The 25,745-nt window shown below is 32.4% G+C and overlaps 1 protein-coding gene across 12 annotated transcripts in view; it reads left to right on the forward strand.

Annotated features, from left to right (window-relative positions):
• TCF4 (transcription factor 4) overlaps positions 1-25,745 on the forward strand; it is a 443,115-nt gene that overhangs the window by 388,671 nt on the left and 28,699 nt on the right. For all 12 annotated transcript variants that reach the window (XM_074208517.1, XM_074208519.1, XM_074208522.1 and 9 more), the window contains 5 exons: positions 378-510; positions 9,319-9,386; positions 10,895-10,973; positions 13,671-13,747; positions 18,551-18,754. In XM_074208517.1, coding sequence (XP_074064618.1) covers positions 378-510; positions 9,319-9,386; positions 10,895-10,973; positions 13,671-13,747; positions 18,551-18,754 — 561 coding nt within the window. The remainder of the gene's footprint in view (positions 1-377; positions 511-9,318; positions 9,387-10,894; positions 10,974-13,670; positions 13,748-18,550; positions 18,755-25,745) is intronic.

Genomic DNA, 25,745 nt, shown 5'->3' on the forward strand with positions numbered 1-25,745 from the left:
AAAACTGAATCAAACTTCCATCGAATTCTTCTTATTAATTTAAGCATTATTTTCAGCTATACAGATGGAGATAATTTTTAGCACAATGTTTACTCTGTAATGATTAGGTCATCTGATAATTACAGTTCTATTTGATGAAAACCCAAACCAGTCATGTATGCTATCTGTCTGAGGTTCATACATATTTTTTTAACTTTTATTCAGCATTTAAAATAGAAGGTCTAAGAAATTTAAAGTAACAATTGTCTTTAATTATTTGTAGAATCTAGGAGCAAAACTTTGGTACAAAATGAGTAGCTCTTAGTGAAGATAAAAAGAAATAAAGAATTTGGTGGTTTTTGTTTTTTTAACTTCCAATTTCCTGTTTTTTACTACAGAGTTATCCTTCACACTCTTCAGCAGACATCAACTCTAGTCTTCCTCCGATGTCCACTTTCCATCGTAGTGGTACAAACCATTACAGCGCCTCTTCCTGCACACCACCTGCTAATGGAACAGACAGTATAATGGGTGAGTCATAGAGAGGTCTCCATACATATGACCAAAAGAAAGGACTTTAGAAATTAAAGTTCTTTTTCATGTACAGTACTTTGCTTATAGCCATCTAGTTTAGACAATCTTCAAGCTTCATTTTGAAGTCTTTCTTTAATAATACATTAGCCCACATCAAAAATATTAGCTTGTTTCAAATAAGTAAGTGTTCATAGAGATTAAAGATGAAACCCTAGAGGTTTCTATTGGCTTAGTTGTAAGTGATCTTTCAATTTGTGTTTCTCTTTCAAATTTTATTTTTTTCATGCTCTTGGTATTAGAAAAGAAAATATGGATAAAATACCCTCTTCCATAGAAAGAACAAGCTAAGCTATCAAGGGATTTTTTTAAATGGAAAAACAGGGAATAATAATATAGTAAAACCAATTTATGCCAAATTCACAGGTAGCTTGAACATGTGATGATCATCATCTCCACTGAAATTTCATGAACTTTGATAAGCAGAGAATTAGTAAAGATATGCCAGTTTTGCTTATTTTCAGGCCAGAACTTTTAAACCTGAAAAACTAAGAATAAAGATCATGATGAATCCATGGCAGAATTTTGCTCATTACCACTGAGGTCTGCAAAATTTAAAAGAAAGAAAAAATAAGTTACAGAGCAGAAAATGAAAGCAATAAATTAGTATACATCTATATCTATATACCTATATCCATATCTATCATATATATATATATATATATACACATATATATATATATATGTATATGTGTGTGTGTGTGTGTATGGTTTGACTGATGGAAAGCCCCTTCTCTATAATCATAAGATTTAAATCCATAGGAGAAGGCATGGTCATTCATTTACTTAGATGTGCTGGCTTAGGTTTCCTGTCTACTTTTGATTTTAGTACTTGATTTTCTTTCTAATGAATTGAGTATGGATGTCCAGAATGGAAGAAGCAACTTTAATTTAGGGAGAGGTAGATTGAGAGACTTGTATATTCACAGTAAATTTGAATAAATATGTATTTATTAATTCAGAAGGCACTTTATTTCTAGTATAAGAAAAGAGTGCATGAAATAGCAAGTAATATAGGTGCCATTAGATAATAAATACTGAATGAACTATAGTCAGCATAGCCATTAATCTCAGAAGGGAAAAATGATTACATTTTTAATAAGTTGTGTGCTGATAATTGTGATAAGATAACATCTTATTTTCAGACATGGGTAATTTAGTCACACCAAAATTGCCCTAAGATTTTCCTGTTTGTAGAGACAAAGTCACAGATTCAAATGCACAGGACAAAAGGAGGAAGCTCTGAGTTAATGAGGGAGAGAGAATCAGAATTCTTTGACCCTCATATAAAACACTGGTAGAACAAGAATGATCTAAAATAATTTTGTGTTTATGCCAAGCTATAGAATTCTGCATTAATAAGTAAGTAATAAAGTCTCAACATCCTTTACATAAGGCAAGTTGCTGTAATAACAGCTTTATGGAAGAGAAACCTAGATTTAATAACTAGTTTACTCAGATTATCAAAACTTGTCCTGATGGAAATAGAATCCCTAATAATTGTTTCTCTTATTAAAATATATCTTTGATATGTTAAATATTTCTCAAGAAAATATTTCAAATATTCTTTTAAAACTCTCTTAAACAACTAGGAGACTGGTTCACTTATATGACAATTCTCTCAAAATTTGATTTGATTTTTACACAGTATGCTATATTTCAATGATGGCAGCAAGTTTTTATAACAAGATGAGAAGCCTTTCTCTTCTGATGTTACTGATACTTTCCTAACAAACAGTATAGATTAATAAAATACATCTGTAGAGTTTCTAAAATATTTGGCATATATTCACTCATATTTAAATTCAGGAAATAAAGAAATATTACATTGCCTATATCTCAAAGAACAAACAGAGCTAATTAAATAATTGGTAAATAGGGAACACATAACTTGACATATGTTTTATATTACACACATGATTCTGTATAAAATGACTGTAAGCAGTACTAATGCAGTAAGAATGGGGTTCAAGCATTAACACATGGGCATCATATTTTTCATGTTTTCTTGGTGAAGCTACAAGTTAGTATTTTCATAATAGAGATGCTTTAATTAAGCTACTTTTCCAATTTGAAAGAAGGCTATTCTTTATTGAGAACTTTTTTCTTTTATGGTATTTAATCTCATTATTAGTTATTGGTTCACATGTTATATACTAAAACAAAACTTCAAATAATGGAGTCAAGGAATATTAGAACAGTAAAAAAAAAATCACTGAAATAACATATTCCAACCATCTCTTTTTGGAGAAGAGGAAGCAAATTCTCAAGTTTATTCATAATTGTAAGGCTTAATAAATATGACATGAAAACTTCATTTGGAAATTTTGACAATTTAATCTACCTAGACTCTAATTCTGGTTAATTACAAAACCAAAAGTTTCAGAGTTGAAGTAAATTACCAAGGTTTTGAGTGAAAGGGTTTTTACTTATTATTTGGGGAAAAAAACTATTTGTTTTATTTTTTATTTCTAAATTCTCAACAACTATACTTTTTAAAAGGTTACTTTTACTACACTAATGAATAACCGACTTTTATAATGCAATCATCCTTATTTCTTCAGTAGAAATTTATAATGATTTCTTTTTTTCATCTGGAGAAGTCAAAGGCATCCATCTTGATAAAGCATTTGTAAAGTAACTGTTAAAATCACTTGCCAGCATAAAATCATATTTTTTAAAAGTAAATAAACTGGAAAGATCTCTCAGGAAAACTGGAGTAATAAAGTACCATGGGTTGAAGACTGTTCATTTCAGTTCTGAATTAGAACTGAAATTGAATAAGTAGAGAATTGTGAGTTGTATTCCTTACTAAGTAACCTGCCACTAGTGAAGAGCTTCTCTTTACTTAGGTTTGTCCTAAAGCATGAAGTACTCTTCTCTCATCAGGGTCTTACATTGAGCCTCTCAAACAGGATAGAACAATTATTTTCCACTGATCCGAAGGACCATCAAGGACCCAAAGTGAATTCAGTATACAACCACGCACTAGAGCAGATTTTTGTTTTGTTTCATGAGTTTAGTAATTTAAAGAATATCTTATAGCATTTTGGGGGAATAATCTTTGCAACATTTATGGGAGGACATGGATGGCGGGGTGGGGGTGGGTTGTTGGTAATCAGAATGAGATGGCATGGATGGGTTGTGACCTGTTCCATTAGAGAGAAGGCCAATATCAGTAAAATCATGGAGTCATTGAAAAATTACCTGTATCAGTTGTATCATGTCTTTGTCCAAGACTTTCCAAGGCTTGGTGTTTTTTGTGTTTGTTTGTTTGTTTTTGGGTTTTGGTTTTTGCAAGGTAATGGGGTTAAGTGACTTGCCCAAGTTCATACAGCTAGGTAATTATTAAATGCCTGAGGCCCTATTTGAACTCAGGTACTACTGACTCCAGGGTTGGTGCTCTATTCAACTGTGCTACCAAGCTACCCCCAAGGCTTGTTTTAACTCGGGGTCAGTACATTGTTCTAACAGCTCTAACAGTGAACATTTATTGCAAAGGGAAGTAGAGATAAGTTTTATAATTATCAGACATTTGTTAAATTCCAATTCTGTACAAAGTTCTGAACATCCCTCTTAGGGGTGGAACAGTATTAGGGAAACTAGGTGAAAGGAGATATGCAGGATTAGAATTTAAAAAAACAGACTGTCAAGAATTCTCACCCTATATGCCTTTCCTACCAGAAATGATCCCTAATTCACCATTTCTGATAGGAAAATAAATCTGTGTACTCATCCCAGCAGAATGAGGCTACCCAGGAGTATAAAAGTGCCTTTCTCTTCAGTTCCCCCTGACCCTCTCCCCATATATCACTGAAAGAGAAATTTTCCTCATCCATGTTAAGTCCATAGGTAAAAATCCTGCTATTATTTGGAATTTTCAATTCTTTACTCTCAGAGTATAAAAATTGAGAACCATGTATATAAATATATTAACTATAATGACAGATATTATTTTAGTAGGCTGATGCTAAAACTATTTATGGATAATGTTACCCAGATTTGAAAAAAACCTTCAAAGAAGAAATGTTGAAGGAATGATCTACCAAGACAGATAAAGATTGCTTTGGAATATATCTGATTCTTGAATTAATCTAGCTTGCTACTTTTACTTCTAATGACATGTTTGTGTGACATGATGCATTTCAATATGTGACTTTCCTAGTAAAAGCATTATGTGCTTTCCCCTTTGAGGACTTGGTTTCTCTTAGAGTAGTCATATAATATTATTCACTTGATATTTTGCAAGTCTTTTAACTTCTGAATACATTTAGGTGATGAACAATCATAAAACATAAAAGAAGCATGAATTGTATCTAAGAGTAACAATGAATTTTAGTTAGGACCACTAACTGAGATTATACCAATTTTGAACATAGTTTTCTTCATTTCTTGTGAATAATTTGGAAATCTAGCTTCCTGCTACATTCTATACCAGACCTCCCCATCAAGCAAAGTTTTATAGTATGAACTTGTTTTCTAATGTTAAAACTGTGCCAAATATAATTTTGCCTCGGAGATGTTGCCTACTTTTTATCATTAGTTTCAGTTCTGAAGTTCATGTTACACACCCAGCAGTTCAACAGTTAGAAGATATCCAGGATTCTCATCAGTGAATCTCAGATTTTAAAGAAGAATGTCTTCTTTAGATACTTATCCCATGACCCAGACTTTTTTTGAAAAGACCTTATGCCTTTGATATTTGCATGGTATTCCCACATCAGGGTTATGGGTGTACATTGTGGGGGTGATTCAGTTCTTCTGACATTTTCCAAATTCATTGAGTCCCTCAGCACAGCTCATCCTGGCTTTTTGTTAGGTTGTGTATGAGTGTACCTTTCATTTTTCCCAAAGCTAATATTAAGACAGAAAGAGGGTGGTCCAAATCAGAACAAGGATCTTAAATTCTTCTTCATTTCATTAATCTTACAGCCAGCAGCAGCAGCACCTGTGTTGAAGTCCTCTGATATTCATCTAATTGGCTGTGCCTAACCCTCCTACAAAATTATAGTTCCTCACAATAATTAGATATCCTCCTTGGTCATGCCAAAATTGTATTTAGAAGTGGGTCATATCCCTCTCCTTCCCCCTTCCCCTTATTTTGAGCAAAAGGGAAGAAATCACCCCAATTTTTGCCCATCAGACTTAGCAAACCCTGGTTTTATTTCATCATGAGGACTTTGCAAGTTACAGTAAGAAATCTGGAGTAAACAGGACTAAGAGAAGATGTGGGTATTAATCTTCTCACCTGTCCAGGCCTTGGTAATCACATAAATTAAGGGAACGAACTAAATGATACCCTCCCCTTTCTAAAGTCATGTCTGACTACTCTGTAGATAAGAATAAGTAGCTCAGTGAATACCTATAGAATTAAAGGTATGGAGAGGCAAGTTTCAAAAGCAAGACTTAAGGAAAGATAATCTAGAAATTTAGTGGGACCATGTCCCATATCTGAAAAAGAAGAAATCATCTGTTTGAAAGCTAAACAAGCTTTGCTCTTGTTTTATTTATCTATTCTACTTTGTCAGACTTGAAAAGTTCACTCGTACTAGTGACACAAAATTATTGAGGGGATGAATTTTGTTTCTGTTTTGAATTGCATATTCAGTGTTATGAATATTTTCACATGTGTACATAAAAGAATATATATACTTGTGCATTGCATAAACACATATCCACACATTTGTACCTGACTTGTTCCTCATCTGGAAATTGGAAGGGACTGGTTAGATGAATCAAATTTCCTTTCAGTTCTATATTCTTATCTATTTTAAACTTCTTTCTTAATCATTTATACAGTCTATTAAACTTTACAAAATGTCCTTAGAAAATGCTGGCAGATTATAGATAGTGAAGTATGATATGTCATATTTTGTAAGTGGGGAAAACTGTAGGATAGAGAGAATGAGCAACATATACAGGGTCATACCCGTAGAAAAGATCAGTAAGGACTTCAACCTAGGCTTCTGATGATAATACCATTTCTTTTTCCCCTAACACAACCTATTTGTTTTTTTCTTAAGGACCATTTATGATATTTGAAATGATAGTATGTTTGGCTTTTTTTTAATACTACCCACCCATCTCAGTGTCTTTATACATATAATGAAAAAAACTATTAACATTGTTGAGGATTGTATTTATCTATAATGTCAATAATTAATAAAAATTATATCAGTTCACAATTTCATTTTTTAATTAGTAATTTGCAGTTATTTGTAACTTAGAAGAAAGCCACCCTACCCACAATAGTTTTCTGAACCCTGAGCTGCTTTTCAGTTTTCATTCTTTACTTTGAAGTTGTTTTAAGAGACATGTTGGAAACTCTTTGTTTCAGTATTCTGTCTTAGCCCTGATTATCACATCTACTTTCTTGTTTTGATTTTTCCTATATAATAGTAATTGATCTTACAGAGTAAATTCTAGAACTTTTACTTGTAGGTATTTAATGTTAAATTAAATAACAGTAAAAGAATGGTCAAAAAATTGTGGTGTAAAGATATAAAGACATATTGATACCATAAAAAAAATTCAGAAAAACACAAGAACTATATAAACTGAATAAGAGTGAAGTAAGCAAGACCAGGAAAACTAGATACAGTTACTCTAAAAAGAAGGAAAAGAAAATTTAAACAAAACTCTAAACAAAAACTTTTTTTTTTGCAGGAACTGACTCATTTATATAGGGGATAAGAGTAGGATATATTTAGAAATGATATGATATATTTTAAAGTATCATTAAAACAAATAAAGTTTTAATATTAAAAATATAATATTTAACATATTTTTAAAATCATTAAAAAATGATTTTTAAATCGACTTAACAGTTTTCCTAGTATTGGTCTACAAGCTTATTTTTTCTATTGTCCAGTAGTTAATGCCATCATATGCCACTCATATTCACAAATCTTCCTAAAGAGAAAAATGCCCTAAATTGGTATAGTAGGAAAGCAGGAAAAAAGAAATACAACAATATCATTTCAAAAGCCTCATTATTTTCTTTTTCAGATAGTGAGGAATTCTTAACCTTTTCTTGCATCATGAACTCCTGATAGTCTAATGAAACCTGTGGAACCCATCTTAGAATGTTTTTACTGTTCAACTAAACATAAAAATTGAATATAAATCAATTATTGAAATATAGTTATTAAATATATTTTTTGAAAAAACAATATCACAGACCCAAAGTTTAAAACCCTGGCTTTAAATAATTAATGCTTAGAAATATTTATATTCTTTCATTTAAAAAATGTTTTCAACAAGTGTTTTAACATTATAGCTCAGTATATTTTCATTATCCAATTCAATATTATTTGCCGCAAGCACTGAGATAATGATTTTTTTAAAAATATATACATTTATTTGTAAAATGTGAAAGATTTAAGGTTTGAGTTTTATTTTGGTCAAAACAAATGACTGGTTCATGTTCTTAGCTTTTCTTCTATCTTTAGGTTTTGTCTGTCACGTTGATTATTAACCTCTCAATCTTAGTGTGGTGTTTAAGTTAATTAAATCTACAAAGTTTTATCAAAACATTTGGTATTCTCTTAACAATAAGTAATCCCAATGTTAAAACTGGAAAGGAAAAATTAGAATGTGACTATGATAAGACAAATTATAATATCTTCCACCAAATGAATTAGCAATGTAAGCAGCTGGCTTTCTATAGAATCATAGAACTTTTAGAGTTAGAAACCCTCTTCCCCAATATCTTTATTTTACAGGTGAAGAAAATTTTACCTCTTGTCTTAAAGACAGGTCTAGAAATGAAGCAAGCATACTCGAAAAGCCTATACACACGTATATGCACACATATAACACAAATGCACATATACACATATATAAATTACATAAATATACAAAGTCTTGTTGAACCAAATCAATAAATAAATGTCCAGTATGACATACTGCCTCTTTTTATTATATATTATGTATATGTATAATATATATAAAATGTTTTATAATTGATTTATAACTATTGGGTAATGATAGGGATTTCAGTAATATAGTAACCATTGAATAAATGAAAAGTTGCTTGGTGCTAGAAGCTACTTGTGAGACACTTCAGAGAATTACAGATAGATTTCATTTGTACATTGATTACATATCATTAATTATTCAATAGCTGATTAGATATGTTTAGGATAATAAAGATAAGCTTAAGAGTTACTACCATCATTTTTATCCTCAGAATTTTGACTTGATTGATTTTGGTGACATAGCAATTTGTTTCTATGCTAATAAATGACTATATATGGATGTTTTGAAATGTTTTGTTTTTCTACAGTTATATTTATATAAATTAATTGTTCTATTTAGTCCAGTGAGCTTTGAGTGACATCATGTTTTCTATGTTAATTTGTGGCAATAAAAATTTCTTAATTTCACATTGAGTAGAGTAATGACTCTTTTGGAGACTACAGAGACTTTAAAATGAAGTGACTTCTTTAACTACAAATTCTTTATATGGTTATTGCTCCTCACTCATCACTGTCCTTAATCAAAAGATAGGGCAAATATCCATTAGGACTTTTAAGAGAACACACCAGGTGTATCTTTGATCTGTTAAAAAAAAGTAACATGAATATATTTGACATCTACCTCAGCAAACAAATTAATGCTAATTAAAGATTAATGTGATATAATTAGCATTAAAATGCAATTAAATTATGAGTAAGTGGACTAGGAATAGAAAATTCTAAAATGTTGTACTGCCTGGTTTTCATATTCAGCCTTTTGTTTTTGCAGCAAATAGAGGAAGTGGTGCAGCAGGCAGTTCACAGACTGGTGATGCTCTGGGGAAAGCACTTGCTTCGGTAAGAAAATATTTACTTTGGACTCCACATTTACTGTTGTAAAAGGATGAACTTTAATCAAAAGTGGACATTTGAAATTTCAGAAAATGAAGAGCAAACAGTATAGATTTGATCCTAGGGTCTATCAAACTTTGTTGTAAAACATAATGTTCATTGGTTACAAAATGGGTGGGGGGTGATGAAAGTGGGTGAAAACTAAAGATTTTACCCCCCCATCTTCCTTCTTTTTATAAGTGTGTTAGATAATAATAGAACATATGTGTGTACATGTCCTATTAATTTTATTTTAATTATCATTTATTTCTATCCAAAATTACTTAATTTTGGTAGACAGATTATAAGTACTCTTCAGTGTCACAGTATCTTTCACTGATTATGCCCCAAGAGATTAAAGATTTTATAAAGTGAAATAACAAGAAAATATAACAGTTAAAGAACTTAATTTATTAATTTAATCATGAAAATGGGATCAGATTTAGAAACAGAAGATCTGAATCCCAATTCTGCCACTAATGAAATTATGACACTGGGAAAATTATGTAGTTTATGTGGGTCTGAGAATTCTCATCTATCAAGTGAAGAGTAGAGGGAGTTTGGATTAATTTGTTTAAGTTGTTTTTATTACAGAAATTGTACAATACTCTTAATTGGTAAAAGTATATTTCTGTGTTTCCTTGGTCTACTACCAAGAGGCAAGAATTGATTGGACATATGCTTTCATTAGTGAAAAAAGGCACATTTTATTTCAATAAGTCACATGTGACATTGTCTGTATAGACTAAGTGTGTACTTATAGATGTATGTTGTAGATATTTTTCATTATGGCAATAACTTAGATCTCCTAGTTAAATCACCATCAAATGAGGTCATTTTACTGTAACATTCTTTTAAAAAATTTCAGTGATTAAAAAAAATTCATTACTATTAGTTTCTCTACATACAAACCATAGCCAAAAGATAAAAATACATGGATCACAGTGATACTATGTTTTTTTAATACAAGGAAACTGAGGTACAGAGAAGTTAAGTGATTTATTCAAGAATATATGGCTAGTTTGGGGCAAGCTGCTAGAACCCATATTAACTGACTCTAAGCCCAAGATTCTTTGTACAATGCCATAAATTCACTATTCACTATATTCTACCTTATCAGATTACATAGCTATGAATGCATCTGGGTTAGTCATGCTTACTGAATTCATTTGTGTCATACAAAATTCTAACCCTGTTACATATTGTATTTGCTTTTAACTAATGTGAATGGACTTTTATTATGTTTTCAAAGGTGTTATTTTCCAAAAGTGCTATTTAGAAATCCATTTAAGAATTTCTGATCATAATCATTCCAATAATTGAGCAATTTGTGCTATCAGTCCTTTTTTTGGAATTTGAGATGATCCCATTAGGGTAAATTGACTATTTGACAGGATTTCTTAGCCAGGGTTTACTTTAAGTTTTGCTTCTAACTTGAATTTTTAAATGATTTTTTTTTCTTTTACTGTTTTAAGATCTATTCTCCAGATCACACTAACAACAGCTTTTCATCAAATCCTTCGACTCCTGTTGGCTCTCCTCCTTCTCTTTCAGGTACTGTGACTGAAATTTGATATCACAATATTAGCAGAAATTAGCAGTGGATCCCATTATAATTTCTTATAAAAATAACTCCCTTACATCTCTGTAAGGTTTGCAGAGTGACTTCCTCTGATGACATAGGAATAGATTTTTTTTTAATTTATAGAGTTCCTAGTGAGTAACTTCTTCTAACAATGCAAATCATTATATTCTCTGCAATTTATAAACTTGAAGAACTGCTTCAGGCAGTGAGAAGTTAAATAATTTCCCTAAGGATACCCAATATGTGCCAAAGATAGAACTTGAACTCAGATCATCGTGTCCCAAGGCTACCTCAGTCCATTATCACTGGACACTGCTTCTCCAGAGAGAGAGAGAGAGAGAGAGAGAGAGAGAGAGAGAGAGAGAGAGAGAGAGAGGAAGCAGGTGTTTTCCTCCTAATAACAGGACATGTTACTGTTTGGATATATTACAAGTAATGTGTATTTTTTCTCCAGAATATATGAATTAGTTATGGTGAAGGAAAACCACTAGACATATGGAATATGAGGAAGACATTTTTTATATATCTTAAGTTTTACCTAGGTCTGTGAATGACATGAAGTATAATTGAATAAACATATCTCAAGTGGCAAAATTCAGTCAATGTGTTCATTTCAATAGAAGGGAAGTTTACTCAGTAGGGATTTATAAAAATTTATTGAGTTTTTAAGAGCCATAAGAATAATTTAAGAGGAAAAAAGTATTTTTATAAATAAATTACAATGAAAAATCTGGGGAGGAAAAAACACATTTTCATTGAATTTATAATGTAATTATAATATATAAATATATAACATAAATATAATTATAACTTATAATCTAATATAATTTTTATGGCATTGACATTTAATTGGGACAAGAGAAGTTTAATAGATAATAAGAAATATTCAAAAATTAATTTAGTTTTCAGAGGTGCCTTTCAAAAGACATCTGATTTCCAGTGGGATATTGGTAGTATCTAATTTGCATATTCTTTGCAGTGTAGCTAGATGACATCCAATAGGTCAACTTTTGTTGACATCCTTAAGAATTAATTTTAATTAATACCTTACTAAACTGTACAACAATGGAAAAGACACCCTAAATTCAGTCAGATGTTGTTCCTTTGACTCTTTGTTACACCTTATAACATGCACATTGTCAGTTATTTGATTAATTTATGGCAATGACATTTTCATACCACTGAGTTTCTCTGTAAGAGAGAAATCAAATTCTGACTCAGGAGTGAAATTTTACCTGAGATTCCATAGTTTGCATCTACCCCTCTTTTGACAGAGAGGATACTCACAGATGAGAAAGGTTTGTGGACTCTGATGTTTCAGTATAAGAAAGAGGAATTAAAACTAGCTATAGAGATTGAGTGGCTATTGTCAGGTGATGAGCTGAACATTTGATCACCTTGTGCTTAAGTTAAAGCAACAGAGACACTGAAATATTGTTTTGCTGACTGTAGCTCAGTCTTTTCTGCAAGCCATGACCTGTACCTTAGGTAAGTGAAGGACCACTGTGCTGTACTATTTAGCAGGAAGGGAAGAGTACAGGATAGCTTTAAATAGTAGTTTAATAGATATGTAAAGCAAACTACTCAATACCATAACTTTTTAGGACAAAAGTTCATAATGTTCTTAGTGGAATAATGGTTTAGAAGAATTGAGGCAGAAGAAATCGTTCATAATCCTATTAGAATATTAGAGAAGATCACACATGGAAGAAAAGTTCATTTTTATGACAAAATGAATTAAGGGACAAATACTGATTCTCATGTCTATATTATTTAAAGAAGTATGCAAGATCTATCTGTGTGCTTTCTTGCTAAAACAAAAATAATTTGAAGAGAATCATCTCTTCTTCACCCAAGACAATAGTTTCATCATTTATTGCCCTGAGTAAACTCCAGAGTCCTTTATTTCTACCAACCAAATATATAAACTAACAAAAAAAGTCATTATTTTCGCTAAATTCTGATGTGGAAAATAAAATAAGATTCTTTTGCTTTTAAAATTGAAAATTCTTGGTTAGTGTTATTCTAAAGGTAATTCATAAATTTGGTGGGCCAGAAACAAATATACATAGATTTAACAAAATATTGAAGTTTTGTGACTACAAAAGAAAATAATTTACTTAAGAAAGTAACTAGTTATCACAATATATTTTATTACTGATTTTAGTATGAAAAAATGGGTTTATTCAACCATTGTTTGTAATTTTATAGTCCTCAGATTCTTATAACTAATCATTGTGGAATAATGACCAGAGATTGAACAATTTATTAACATGTATCAAATATCTGTTTTTACTACAGTAAGAATAATGATCTGGTATGAACTGGTTTTCGATCAACAGCCACTCAGTATTTTTTTTTAACATATCACTTCTCCTTTTAAAAGTGATGTTTCCTCCTTCAGGAACTTCTCTCAAGTATAGTTTCAGAATCAACGAAATCATCTCTTTTAGGAGGTAATTTGGGGCCCAGTATCTATGTGTTTTACATAAAGATACCTCCCCATCCCACCTCACACCCACCCTTGGTGTTTCAGAAGGTCTCTGTATGTCTCCTCTGTAGCCTAACTGGAAAATGGTATTTCCTTGTCTATAAAACTTTCTGAAATATTGGAAAAAACATTTTTGTTTGTAAGGTTCTAATTGTGTTTTCAATTTTAATATTAGCAGGCACAGCTGTTTGGTCTAGAAATGGAGGACAGACATCATCATCTCCTAATTATGAAGGACCATTACATTCTTTGGTATGTCTGATCTGTAAAAATATTTGAACCTAGCAATTTTTGTGCCATGTTTCCCTTTTATATCCTTTTCCCCCCACCCCTCAACCCCCCCCCCCCACATTCTCTCAAGATGCCTATTTTGTTTTGTTTTTTTTTAGAGCTACTATAGTCTTAGACCATGCTGGCCAAATTGAGTTGCTAACTCAGCCTGAGGGCTGGAAATGTTAAAAAATAGTGGTGTTAAAACTAGACCTATAAGTAGTTCATTACGGGTGCTACTTTGACATGAATAGATCTCCTTTTGGAATTCTTGCTACCAGTCTTTTTGTCCAAATTTAATTTTCTAATGCCAGATCCCTAGCCTGATGATAGCACATATAGATGTTATTTTCTGGTTTTGCAAAACAGTATGACTAGTGCATCTTTACCACTAGTGCAATTTATAGTATTTTATCTGGAAGTGTAATTTTACTTTTCTTTCTGAAATAACTGGGTCATAAAAATTTTCTCTAGACCTCCATTACCATGTATCTTGCCTGATTCTTGGTTCTTTACAGTTAATTCCAAACATACTTGGGGCAGCTAGGTGTTACAGTGGCTAGAGCATTGGCCCTAGAGTCAGGGGGACCTGAGGGGCCACAGACACTTGGGCAAGTAATTTAACCCCATTGCATTGCAATATTGGTAATCAGAACTGCATTTCCAGGGAAGAAAAGCTAAAAATTTCTTTTCTTCTTCTTCCTCTTCTTCTTCATTTTTGCCAGGCAATTGGGGTTAAATGGCTTGCCCAAGGCCACACAGCTAGGTAATTATTAAGTGTCTGAGGTCGGATTTGAACTCAGGTCCTCCTGTCTCCAGGGCAGGGTGCTCTATCCACTGCACCACCTAGCTGCCCCTAAAAACTTCTAATGGTTTAACAATTGATATGTCATATTGTAATTCAATGTCTGTAACACCCTGGTTTATCCCAGCTTATGTCAGTAATGATACATCAAATAATAGTAGTCTATTACCTGCCCAACTCAGCTTTTTGTCAGATTATAAGCATATATATAGATAGAAGAAGGTTAGATTGATATGATTTTTTTTTCCTTTCAAGTCTTGGGATAAACAATGAGAAAAAAGGTTCATACTTTGCCTAGCCATACATAGATTCTTTGTCTTGATTGTGTTTTGATACCCTTTTTCCTGTGTTTCCTGTATATTTTCCTATATTTAATACCTATTTTCATATATATATATATATATACATATATATATATATATATGAAATATAGGAATATATCCCTATATTAATTAAGGACTCATGTGGTTAAAATGATCTTTTAAAAGAAACTTTAAAAGAAAAGCTCAAAATGTAATAGGGAAATGTTTTGTTTGGTTTCTTTTTTTCTTTCTTTGATTCCTCACTTGCTACAACATATGGGTCACCCAGTGGAGAATATGCTATGTATTTGAATCAATATTGGTTCTGTTCTGTTCTTATATAGATAATAATCTGAAATTAGGATTTATCAAATATTTTCTTATTAACAGTCTTGTGATATAAGTTGTATGTGAATATTATGATCTATATTTTATAGATGAATCAACTGAAGCTCAGAAAAGTCAAATATCTTGTCCCTCTTCACAAAGTCGTTTCAGTGGAAGACCTGGCATTTGAATCTAGGTCTCTAGAACTAGTAACAAATATGTTACTTGTTCAGTTCTTTCAAATTTCACGAAAGTATCTGAAAAATAAACAAAATGATAGAAATATAAAAAGGGTTTGTAACTAGATAAAAGAAAATTTTGAAGTCTCAAGTTTTAGGAAGTTTTTGAAGACTTAACTAAATATTCTAGACCAATCTATCCAATTCGTTCTCCTCCTAGCTACAGATCTGTAACATTCCTCAATAGTGCTAGTCTCTGTTGTCCACCATCTCTCTTGTCTGGGTTTTTGTGACACTGCTATTTCTTGGTGGTTCTCCTACTGTTCTGATCATTGCTTCTCATTCATGTTTGCCATATCATCATCTATGCTTCATTCCCTAACTGTGCCTTTATCCAGTTTCCATTCTTATCCTTCTTTCAGTTTACACTCTTTCACTTAGTGACTCAGCTTCCAGTGCTAAATTGTCATCTCTAAGCAGTTGATAACCAAATCTCTCTCTCTTTAAACCTGTCTCTGTCCCACACTCTAACTCCATGTTCCCTTAGCTATCTAAAAGTCAACATTTCCAAAAGAGAATTTATTATTTTTCCCCCAAACCTCTCTGCACCTTCATCTACTTTAGCTAACATTTAGCAATTAGGTGCTACCCCAGCACTGGGCCAGGAATCAGAAAGAGCTGAGTTCAAATGTGGCTTCAGACTCCTATTAACTGTGTGGCACTGGGCAAGTCACTTAACCCTGTTGTCTATTATCTCATCCTTAAAATGAGCTATAAAACCACTTCAGTATCTCTGCCAAGAAAATCCAAATTGGGGTCATGAGTAGTCAGACTTGGCTGATCGACTGATAACAACAATATTTATATGCATAGTATAAAAGATTTGACAAGTTTATATATATATATATATGTATATATATATATAAAATATCAAATTTGATAATCCTTTGAGTCAATCAAGTTTGATCTTAATATCTTTCTCAACTCCTTACCCTTTTCTAGTTCATATTTTAAATCAGTTGTTGAGTTTAATCATTTCACCTGCACATCTCTAATTGCATTCTTCTCCTTCTTTCCACTTGCATAGCTACCACTCCAGATCAAGACCTTATCATCTTTCAGCTGAATTCTTGTATTAGTTTATCAATGGGTATCCTTGCCTCTAGGGTCCTCCCCTCTTCAATTTACCTTTTACTGGTATATCTTAATGGTTTGTTTGGTGTGTCCCAAAACCCTGAGGCTATTCATTTTCATTTGAATTTCTCATTGCTTCTGGGAAAACAAGCACTTTAAAATGTTTCTGTATATATCTTGCACATCCTCTTGAGAATGTTTCCATACCACTGCTAAAGTGATTTTCTTTAAGCTTGTTATATGATCTTGAGACTATCTTCCTAAATAAATTCCAGTGACTCCCTGTTATCTATAGAATCAAGCATGAACTACTACTACATTTGTCATTTAAATTCTGCAAATTCTGGTCCAACCTACCTTGCCATGCTTATGTATTATTCCTACAAACATGATAATCAATATGGTATAGTAGCAGTTAGAAAGATGACCTTGAATCTAGAGAGGCCATATTTGTTATTCCAAGCAAGTCACTTTAGGAAATGCACATACAAGTTATATGCTGTTGAGCAAGCTTAATCAACTGGGAGTTCCCTGTAACCATAAATCAGGGGCCCATTCTCTCACACCTTGACACATTCTAAGGTTCATCCAAGTTGTTTTTCTTATAGTTGTTCACATATAACCATCTCCTCCCTCTGTGCCTTTGTACTGACTTAATCCCCAAAAGTCTTTGTTTCTTAGCTCCACCTCTTAGAACTGATGGTTTCCTTCAAAACTTAATCTTTTCCAAGAAACCTTCTTGATTACCCCAGCCTTCCCCCAGATGCCCAAAAACTCACATTGCATTTATTTTGTGTGTAAATATGTTTTCTCACAACAGCATGTAAGCCTCTTGAGGGCTGGAAATATTTCATTTTTGTCTTTATACCCCAGTGCCTAGCAAAATGATTGGGCCATAGGAAATTATAGACTGATATAAGAACAAGTTTATACATACCATGCTTTATAACTAATACTATTCTTTTACTGATAAACAAATTATAGGTCATTTCCAAAGTAGTCATCAATCTGTGCAAACAGATTTCAGTGTAATAGCCCAAAGAGATCAGTTTTTTTTTCCATATGATTTAGGATGACAAAGTCCCACCATATCCCTTTACTTTGAAATATATTGCTTTCTCCTATATGGATAGCAGTTTACAGATTACATCTAAAATCAAGACACACAAACTTGAGTTGGAGGTCTCTTAGTTAGGAAGCCTACATTTGTGGAGCCCCTAAGGAGGGGGAACTTTTGTATTAGCTCTGTCTTTTATTCTATCCTACATTTCCAGCATTTTCTTGGTTAAACTTAGAAGTTAAACTGTGTATATGCTAAGCAATTTTCTCTACAAAACTAAAATTTGGGACCTTTAAAAAATCTTGCCATAAGAAAAAAGATGAAACTCAAGATTGTTGAAGAACAAAGCCAAACATAAGTAGAGAGAACTCAGTAATAGATTACCAAAAGACATTGGCTGATAGATTCATTCATTCAACTTATGATACGCATACTAATGACTTAGTTCATAAGGACTGCATGTTTAAATGGAGAGAGGACACTACTCTTGCTTTCAAAGATCATTTAATTTGAGTAACTAAGACCTATGCACTTACATGAAGCAGTGATCTTTTCTATCATAGATTTATTGAAATCTTTAAGTGTTCCCTGCCAGAGTACTCCTAAAATTAAAATGCATGTTTTCATTTTCCAAGGTAACTTTAAAGTCTCTTTAAAGATATTCAGTGTGGCATAGCATAAATGCAGTTTATGTCCCTTAGGAATTATTGAATCTATTTTTACTCATGAAAATAAACTACAGTATTGGTAGCATTTCTCATCAGTTTTCTAGAATGAAGGTTTTTATGCTAATTCTTGTTCTCAAGGATATCAGCTTTTATGGAGAAAGAATATAGTGGGGTGTTATTTTCAATTATAAACTCTCATAGTCCCTCTTTCTCAGTTTACATTGTAACCTCCATCAGTAAAAATGTTTACAGGTTGACTTAATGTTTCATCATAAATTGACCTTTCCTTATATTTCTAATAAACTAACAGCAAAGCCGCATTGAAGATCGCTTGGAAAGACTGGATGATGCTATTCATGTTCTCCGGAACCATGCAGTTGGGCCTTCAACAGCTATGTCTAGTGGTCATAGTGATATGCATGGATTAATAGGACCTTCTCATAATGGTGCCATGGGCGGTCTTGGATCAGGATATGGGACAGGTCTCCTTTCAGCCAATAGGCATTCACTTATGGTAAGTTTTGATATTTATCCATCATACATACAAACTTTAAAACTTTTATGGGATTAGGAGTTTGGGTGACATATACCATTTTCTTCTTTTTAAATGTTTTTTTCCTTATCACTTCTATTGTATCCCTAAGATGATGCTCATTTGCTGTTGTTTCATATGGAATTGGTTTATATTTTATTTTATTAGAAATTCAGTGAGTTTCTTCATTGAGATAATTGTGTGAAATTATAGTTCCATTTCCAAGTATATTTGTTGACCTTATGAAAGAAATTTTTATTTTTCCCAATTAAGTGAAAGATAAGAATGCCATCTCCAATTCATGGTGCTTCAATGAATAACAAAAATGCATTTGGATTCTTTTTTATTGTTGCTAACTATGCCTGAAAAAGTTATGTGACTTTTATGATTAATGATTTTGACTTCCCTGAAAAAAAAATGAGAGGAGGAAAAAGAATATACAATTTATGTCCCTGAAGTATAAATTTTTAAGTTATTCTCTTAAGATCTGTTGCTTTTCTTTTTTTAAGTTTCTTAATAAAGATATTAAAAAGTATTTCTGTCCTGGATGAAGTATTATTAGGAGCCACAACATGGTGGAAACCAATTATAGGAGACAAAAGTGTGTTAATTTCTAAATAGTGACAACTGACTCAATTCACTTCAATTAAACTATAGAAATGTGCTTTTAAGTATCAGTTGAATCTCTTTTTTTATTCCCTTCCCCTGACATCTCCCCAATAAAATTATCTTGAAGTAATTGCTTGTTTGTCCATGGTAGTTGCAGAGAATTCACAAAAGGAAATTCGAGATTGTAATTTAGCTTGGCCTCAGGTAACATGTTAAGTACTCTAGGGATGTAAGATTTTTCATTTGTACAAAGCTCCTTTTACCCTTCCAATATTTAAACAATAGTGCTTTTAATGAAGAAATCTGGCTTTATTAAAAGCCAGATCTGTGACTTACAACCATTTCTGCATATCTGCTCTCAATCAAGAGAAGAAGAATTTAATTTTTGTAGCTTTGTTTGCTTTGCATATGTTAAACTGATGCAACATGTACCCAGGGCATCACTTCAGAAACAGTATGTTCCATATATATATGTAAAGTTTCTCCTTAAATACCAGATGTAGGTGAAGTTGATCTTGAAAATAATAAATTATATTGCGCTTGTTAGAAATGTTTGATCTCTGAATTACCTTCTCTTTTGTGTATCCTTGAGAGGTAAGAAGGGGGAATAACTAGAACACTTAGGGGTACAGAAAGACAGGATGGGACAAAGGTAGAAGTCATCAGGAGCAAGAAGAAAGAGAAAATTTATCTAGCCAAGTGCCTGTATTTTCCAGAATTATATTTGATTTAATTATGATGCATACCAGCAGAGGCAGGCATACTTATTATTTTGCTTCTGAAGGCAAGTTACTGTTCACTTCTCTGAAGACATTTATAATCCAATGAGAGGATAATTGCAGATCCAGGTAGACTGGGCAGTGTCCTTCCAGAGATGCAGACCAGTGATGGCTCTCTGCTCTTTAAAGAAGTTGTGTTCTGAAGTATTGTTTTCTTCCTTCCTGAAAGCCAGTCAACTAGTCTCAGAAATAGTGTTAGTCATAATATGAAACTGTAACTTCTGTAAAAGCAACAGATTTGGTATTTTCCTTTGTAAAAACCAGTCTGAATTTTCAAGCAAAATCATAAGAACAAAGGAAATAGTTTTTGAATATAGTCAGTCTGAAGTTAGCCTTTGACCATTTCATACATTCCACACTGAAAAGGAAGTTGAAGAAAAAAAAATATTCCCCCCCCAAAAAAAATTCAAGGAGGATACTGGTAATGTTTTCCACATTTGAATTTTAATACATGAAACAGGCTATAAAACTTTAGCCAGCTGCAGTAAATAAAACAGCAGTGGGAGGTATGGACCGGAAACTTGTACAAAATGTGCTGGTGGGAGTCTCTTTCCCAACTGAATGAACACCTTCATTTGTTGGTTTCATAGTAGAAGCAAGTCATAGTAACATGAGACCCATTCCTGGGCTTGTGTTGTTCCAACAGATCTTCCTTACACACTATCCTCAATAATTTTTCTTATTCAAGAGTAGACTGTACTGAACCCTCTTGACCTTGAATTCTTTCTCTTCTTATGCAAAAAACAAAACAAAGCAATACAAAACAAAATAGCAAGAAAACTTGGAAGATGATACAAGTAATTCTTTCTTCAGACTGTAGAAAGCTATATTGGGGAAGACTAGATCTTTGACTTTGCCATAATGTTATCTCATTTAATTGTTAACATATTGTTCTTAAAACTTTTAATTCAAAATATGTTTTATTTGGAACTCTGAAGTGGACCTTCAGCGATTCAAGTAAGTTTTCAATAATGAAATCGTTTCCCAGTATAGCAGAATAGTTTACAACACTACTAGTTGCAACCTTATATGTTTTCTTAGATACATACTTTCATCCTTTTATTTCCTCTGTTTAAAAACTTTCAGGTGCTCTCTTTAATCTAAGATAAAATTTATATTTTTTCCTCTATTCAAGAACCTCTATAACTTACCTTTCCTATATTATCTTCCATTCCTAATGTACAAATTTTCTCCTAAACCCAAGTTTCTGCTCACTGATCCTAGAAGAATATATATAATATATATTATATATATATATTCCTATATCTGTAGCACTGCTACTTCTGTGCCCATTGCTTAACTTTTTCATATCTTTCTTTTCTCCTAATTCATACTATTTTTTCATGGACCAATTTCCTTCTTTGAGCTTCCTTAGCTAATACAATCTCCAATAATAACTCCCTTCTTTGAGTTCCTTTTAACTAATGTAATCTGCATCAAAAAACTCAGCACTCGCAAGACATGTGTATATTTATACATTCAAATATGTGTCTCATTTTGAGAGACTGCATGACAATAGCAAAAGCATATTAAACTTAGAACAGGAAATTTAGCTTTAAGTCTTACTTGCTATGTGACTAAAATCACTTTTCATTCATTCCTAATTTTTAAAATGAATATGCTAATATTTTCTCTAAATACAACAGAAAAGGAAAGCATTTTGTAAAAGAACTCCATTAATGGGAGCTATTGTTTTATTTCTTTTTTTGATTTATGTCCAATTTTCCCAGCCTATAGCAAGCTCTTGTGCCTCAGTTCCTATAACTTCCATCCTCATGGATTATCTGATCACTCTGAGACAGAGATAATAAAGATAAAACAAATATGTGTTGACTGAGTTTTCCTTAATTTCATTGTGTTTGGTGATGTCTTAGAAAGGTCTCCATTGTCCATGATATAAAGGCTATATTCCAGAATTTCAAGGGAACAGAATAAAAAGATTACTAGATTTCATACACACACACACATACACACACACACACACACACACACACACACATACACATATATAACTGACTTTAGAAGAACTGACCTTCACTTCTCTGACATTCATGTTCTTCATCTATAAAGAAGTAATTACTAATGTCATACTGCCTACATCATAAGAGTTGTTGAGAAGAGTGATTGAATTATTGTAATTAAAATGCTCTGTAAACTGTAAAACCCTAAATGAATACTAACTGTTAAAATTATTTTGTTCCCTTATTAGTGGAGTTGTCTACAATAATATCTTAAAATAGCACCATCAAGTAATAATATTCTCATTAACACAGAGTCCATTGTAGAGGGGACAGTCATTGAGAATTCTATTTTGTTTTGCATGAATTGTTGATTCTGAAACATTATGTCTTCCTAAAGAAATAGCTTTCCTAGGGTTGGCTAGGTGGTATAGTGGATAAAGCACCAGCCCTGGAGTCAGGAGTACCTAAGTTCAAATCTGACCTCAGACATTTAATAAGTACCTAGTCATGTAGCCTTGGGCAAGATACTTAACCCTGTTTGCCTTGCAAAAACCTAAAAAACAAAAAGCTTTCCTTATGCCATATAAAGGTGACCTAAACATGGGAGAACGTTCAGTACAGAAAGTTATAAATCATTTTATTTTATATAGCATTGTAATAGAATTTACTAGCACTTGTAGGCATGAAAACTATAGTAAAGTATTGATATGCAAATTAATTATTTAATAATTATTTGATAATAAATCAAAGTTTAGAGATCATCTAATCCAATTCTGTCATTTTATTAATGATGGAAGTAATATTATTAATGATGGAATGAATTAACCAAGAGTCAAGATTCAAACTTTTAAGTCTAAATCTAGTGTACTTTCCATTACATTATGCTTACCTCCTGCAGGAAGGCATAAGCACAGATTATTTGTCAGATTTTTTTTTTTAGATAATCTCAGCTTTTGGGTGGAGTTGGAAGCAACCTGAGAAATCATCTAGTCAATGACCTTCAGTTAATAGACGAGGAAAAGAAGGACAAGAAAGACCTTGCTAGGTGTTATGGAGCTAACTTAGCTTGAATAGTGTGGGGGTTTTAAAAAAAGCACCAAGCTTTTGAGTTATTTTTCTTTATCGCATTTAAATACATTTTTCTTAGTCATGAATATTATACAATGTATGACTTTTTCAGCTAAATGAACCTGAAGTAGTTTACATATCCATTAGCCTAACTTTACAGCAACTTCGAAAATCATTTAAGTAATCATTATTATAACTGCAGTTATTGAAAGGCAAGTCAAAAGGTCACCAGGTGAGTCTGTGCCAAAGGCTGCAATTGAGCAGAGGAATTCCAATTAAGTACCACTATACTTAAAAATTCACAAAAAGATCAATGGATGGACTTAAGAATTTTCATTTTGAAGTGGTTTTCATGCTAACAAATTTTCAAATTTATTGTTTATAGGAAACAAGAAGGGTCTAGCTTCCAGGTACTTGTCCTTTGCCCAGAAGATACTTAAGTGATTACTACTACTACCACTAGCAATCTGAAGCTACATAGCATCACAGGGACCCTAACATATGTTAAAGGACTCTGAGAAGTACCTAAAGGAACTCTAAGACAGAATTCATCATAGACCAAAAGCAGGTTTGCAGATATACTCAAAGTGCATAGATCACTATGCCAGCAAACTGAGTGAGGTTTACCCACTATACCATTCTTCTTTAGAGTAAAGAACCCAGTTTAGTATGGCCCTTTCTTCCTCCCCAATTTCCAATAAAGGGATTTTAACTTTAGTGGAAGACCCAGAAATAGGCTAATAATGCCCTCCAATCCAACATGCTTATCTGAAAAGGATCTTTGGACTGAATAAGCGAATGTTCCTCTTACATATACAATACTTCAGTTTTTGTTGGGGTTGTTTTTTTTTAAACATTTGTTTGGTGCTCTGGACAAATGTGTTGTAAATAGCATCCTCCTCTCTGGGTTTAAACATTGCTTGAACAAGATACTTTGAGTTACTTGATTATTACTAAAAATATGAGGTTCTCTGTACTTTTAACATCCAATAAAGTATGTTGTCCAGAACTTTGGCTGTTGTATATTACAAGGAAGGGTAGATTTACAATTAGATGAACTGGATTTGAGTTTTTGGTGCTATGTGACATTTATTAGTATATGTAGAATTTTACTCATGGGGGTACAGCACTATATGTTAGCAAATGTTTTGGAATTATGATAGACATATACATATACATGTATGTATATAGATCTAAACAAATATACAATGAGGTATAATATCTGTCCTCATGAGGCTTACAGTTTGCAAAGGATGCACCATTTGTTTAAATAATTATACAACCAAATAGAACACAGTAAGAACAAAAAAAAGTAATGAGTTCAAAGCTGGATTGGAAGGAAAGATTCTTTTTTAGCCAGAGGACCCCAAGTAGTTCTCAAAAGGCATAGAAGGGAGAGGAGGAGAGTCATGAATTATATAGGAAGAGAGGAGGATCTGACCTGGAATCAAAAAGACTCATCTTCCTGAATTCAAATCTGGCCTCAAACATTCACTAGCTGTTGTCATTGGGGAAGTTACATAATTCTTTTTGCCTTCATTTCCTCATGGGGCCACAAAGAGTTAGACTTGATTGAAACTTTTGAACAACATCAACAATAATAGGAAGAGAACTGAGTAAAACAGCAAAAGATTTCTATTTATGGAGCAGTCTGATATATCTGAAGGAAAAACTTTCTGATGGAGAATGTGTTTAAGAGAAATCTAAAAAAGTAAGCAGATCCAGACTATGAAGGACCTTGAATTAAATTACATAGTTTAGTAAAGTTAGCCCCAAAACTTCAGGTCATAGAAAATCTTGGAACATCAGAGCTGGAAAGAAGCATGTAGATAATGATGTCCAATCTCCCTTCATTCTCTGATGTTGTGTTTTTTTTAATTACTACATAGTGACTCTCCTGCCTTTTGCTTTCCCAAGATATAGATTCTTTGACTATATACATTTAGCAAAGACAGCACAAATGTTCCTTCAGTGAACATTTATCAACATTTATCAATAACATTTATGTACAAGGCACTATACCACACACTATGGGAAACTCAAATATGAATAAGATATTCTATATATTGAAGAACTATAGTTTAGCATAGAAAATAAGATTTACACAAATAACTACTTGTGTAATGCAGAAGGTACAATATGCCATAAAATGTTTTGGAGGAAGATTTTATCCCTAGTGCCAAGAATCACAAAGGCTTCATGGAGAAAGTTGTAGTTTAACTGTGTTTTAAGGAATGGATAGTATTTTGAAATCTGAGATAGGTAGAGTTGTGGTAAAGGGAGGAGATGACTTCTCTGCAAAGGAAAAACATGATAATTTGTTGGGGCTTTGAAAAAAAAATTTACACAGGAAATAAAGGATTCTGTTTTTAAATGGTAGTAAAGAGATGATTTGATTATACCAATTGGAGCGCATCATTCAGCACTATATATAATTTTAAAGACTCTTCTTTCATAGCACATCAACACCATCAATTGGCCTGCATGCCTCATATGAGAGCCCACAGGAAAAAAGAATTCTCCTGTATTTTTTTTTACATCTAAATTGAATTAACT

Source organism: Macrotis lagotis, chromosome X, assembly GCF_037893015.1.
Source record: "Macrotis lagotis isolate mMagLag1 chromosome X, bilby.v1.9.chrom.fasta, whole genome shotgun sequence".
Taxonomy (NCBI): domain Eukaryota; kingdom Metazoa; phylum Chordata; class Mammalia; order Peramelemorphia; family Peramelidae; genus Macrotis; species Macrotis lagotis.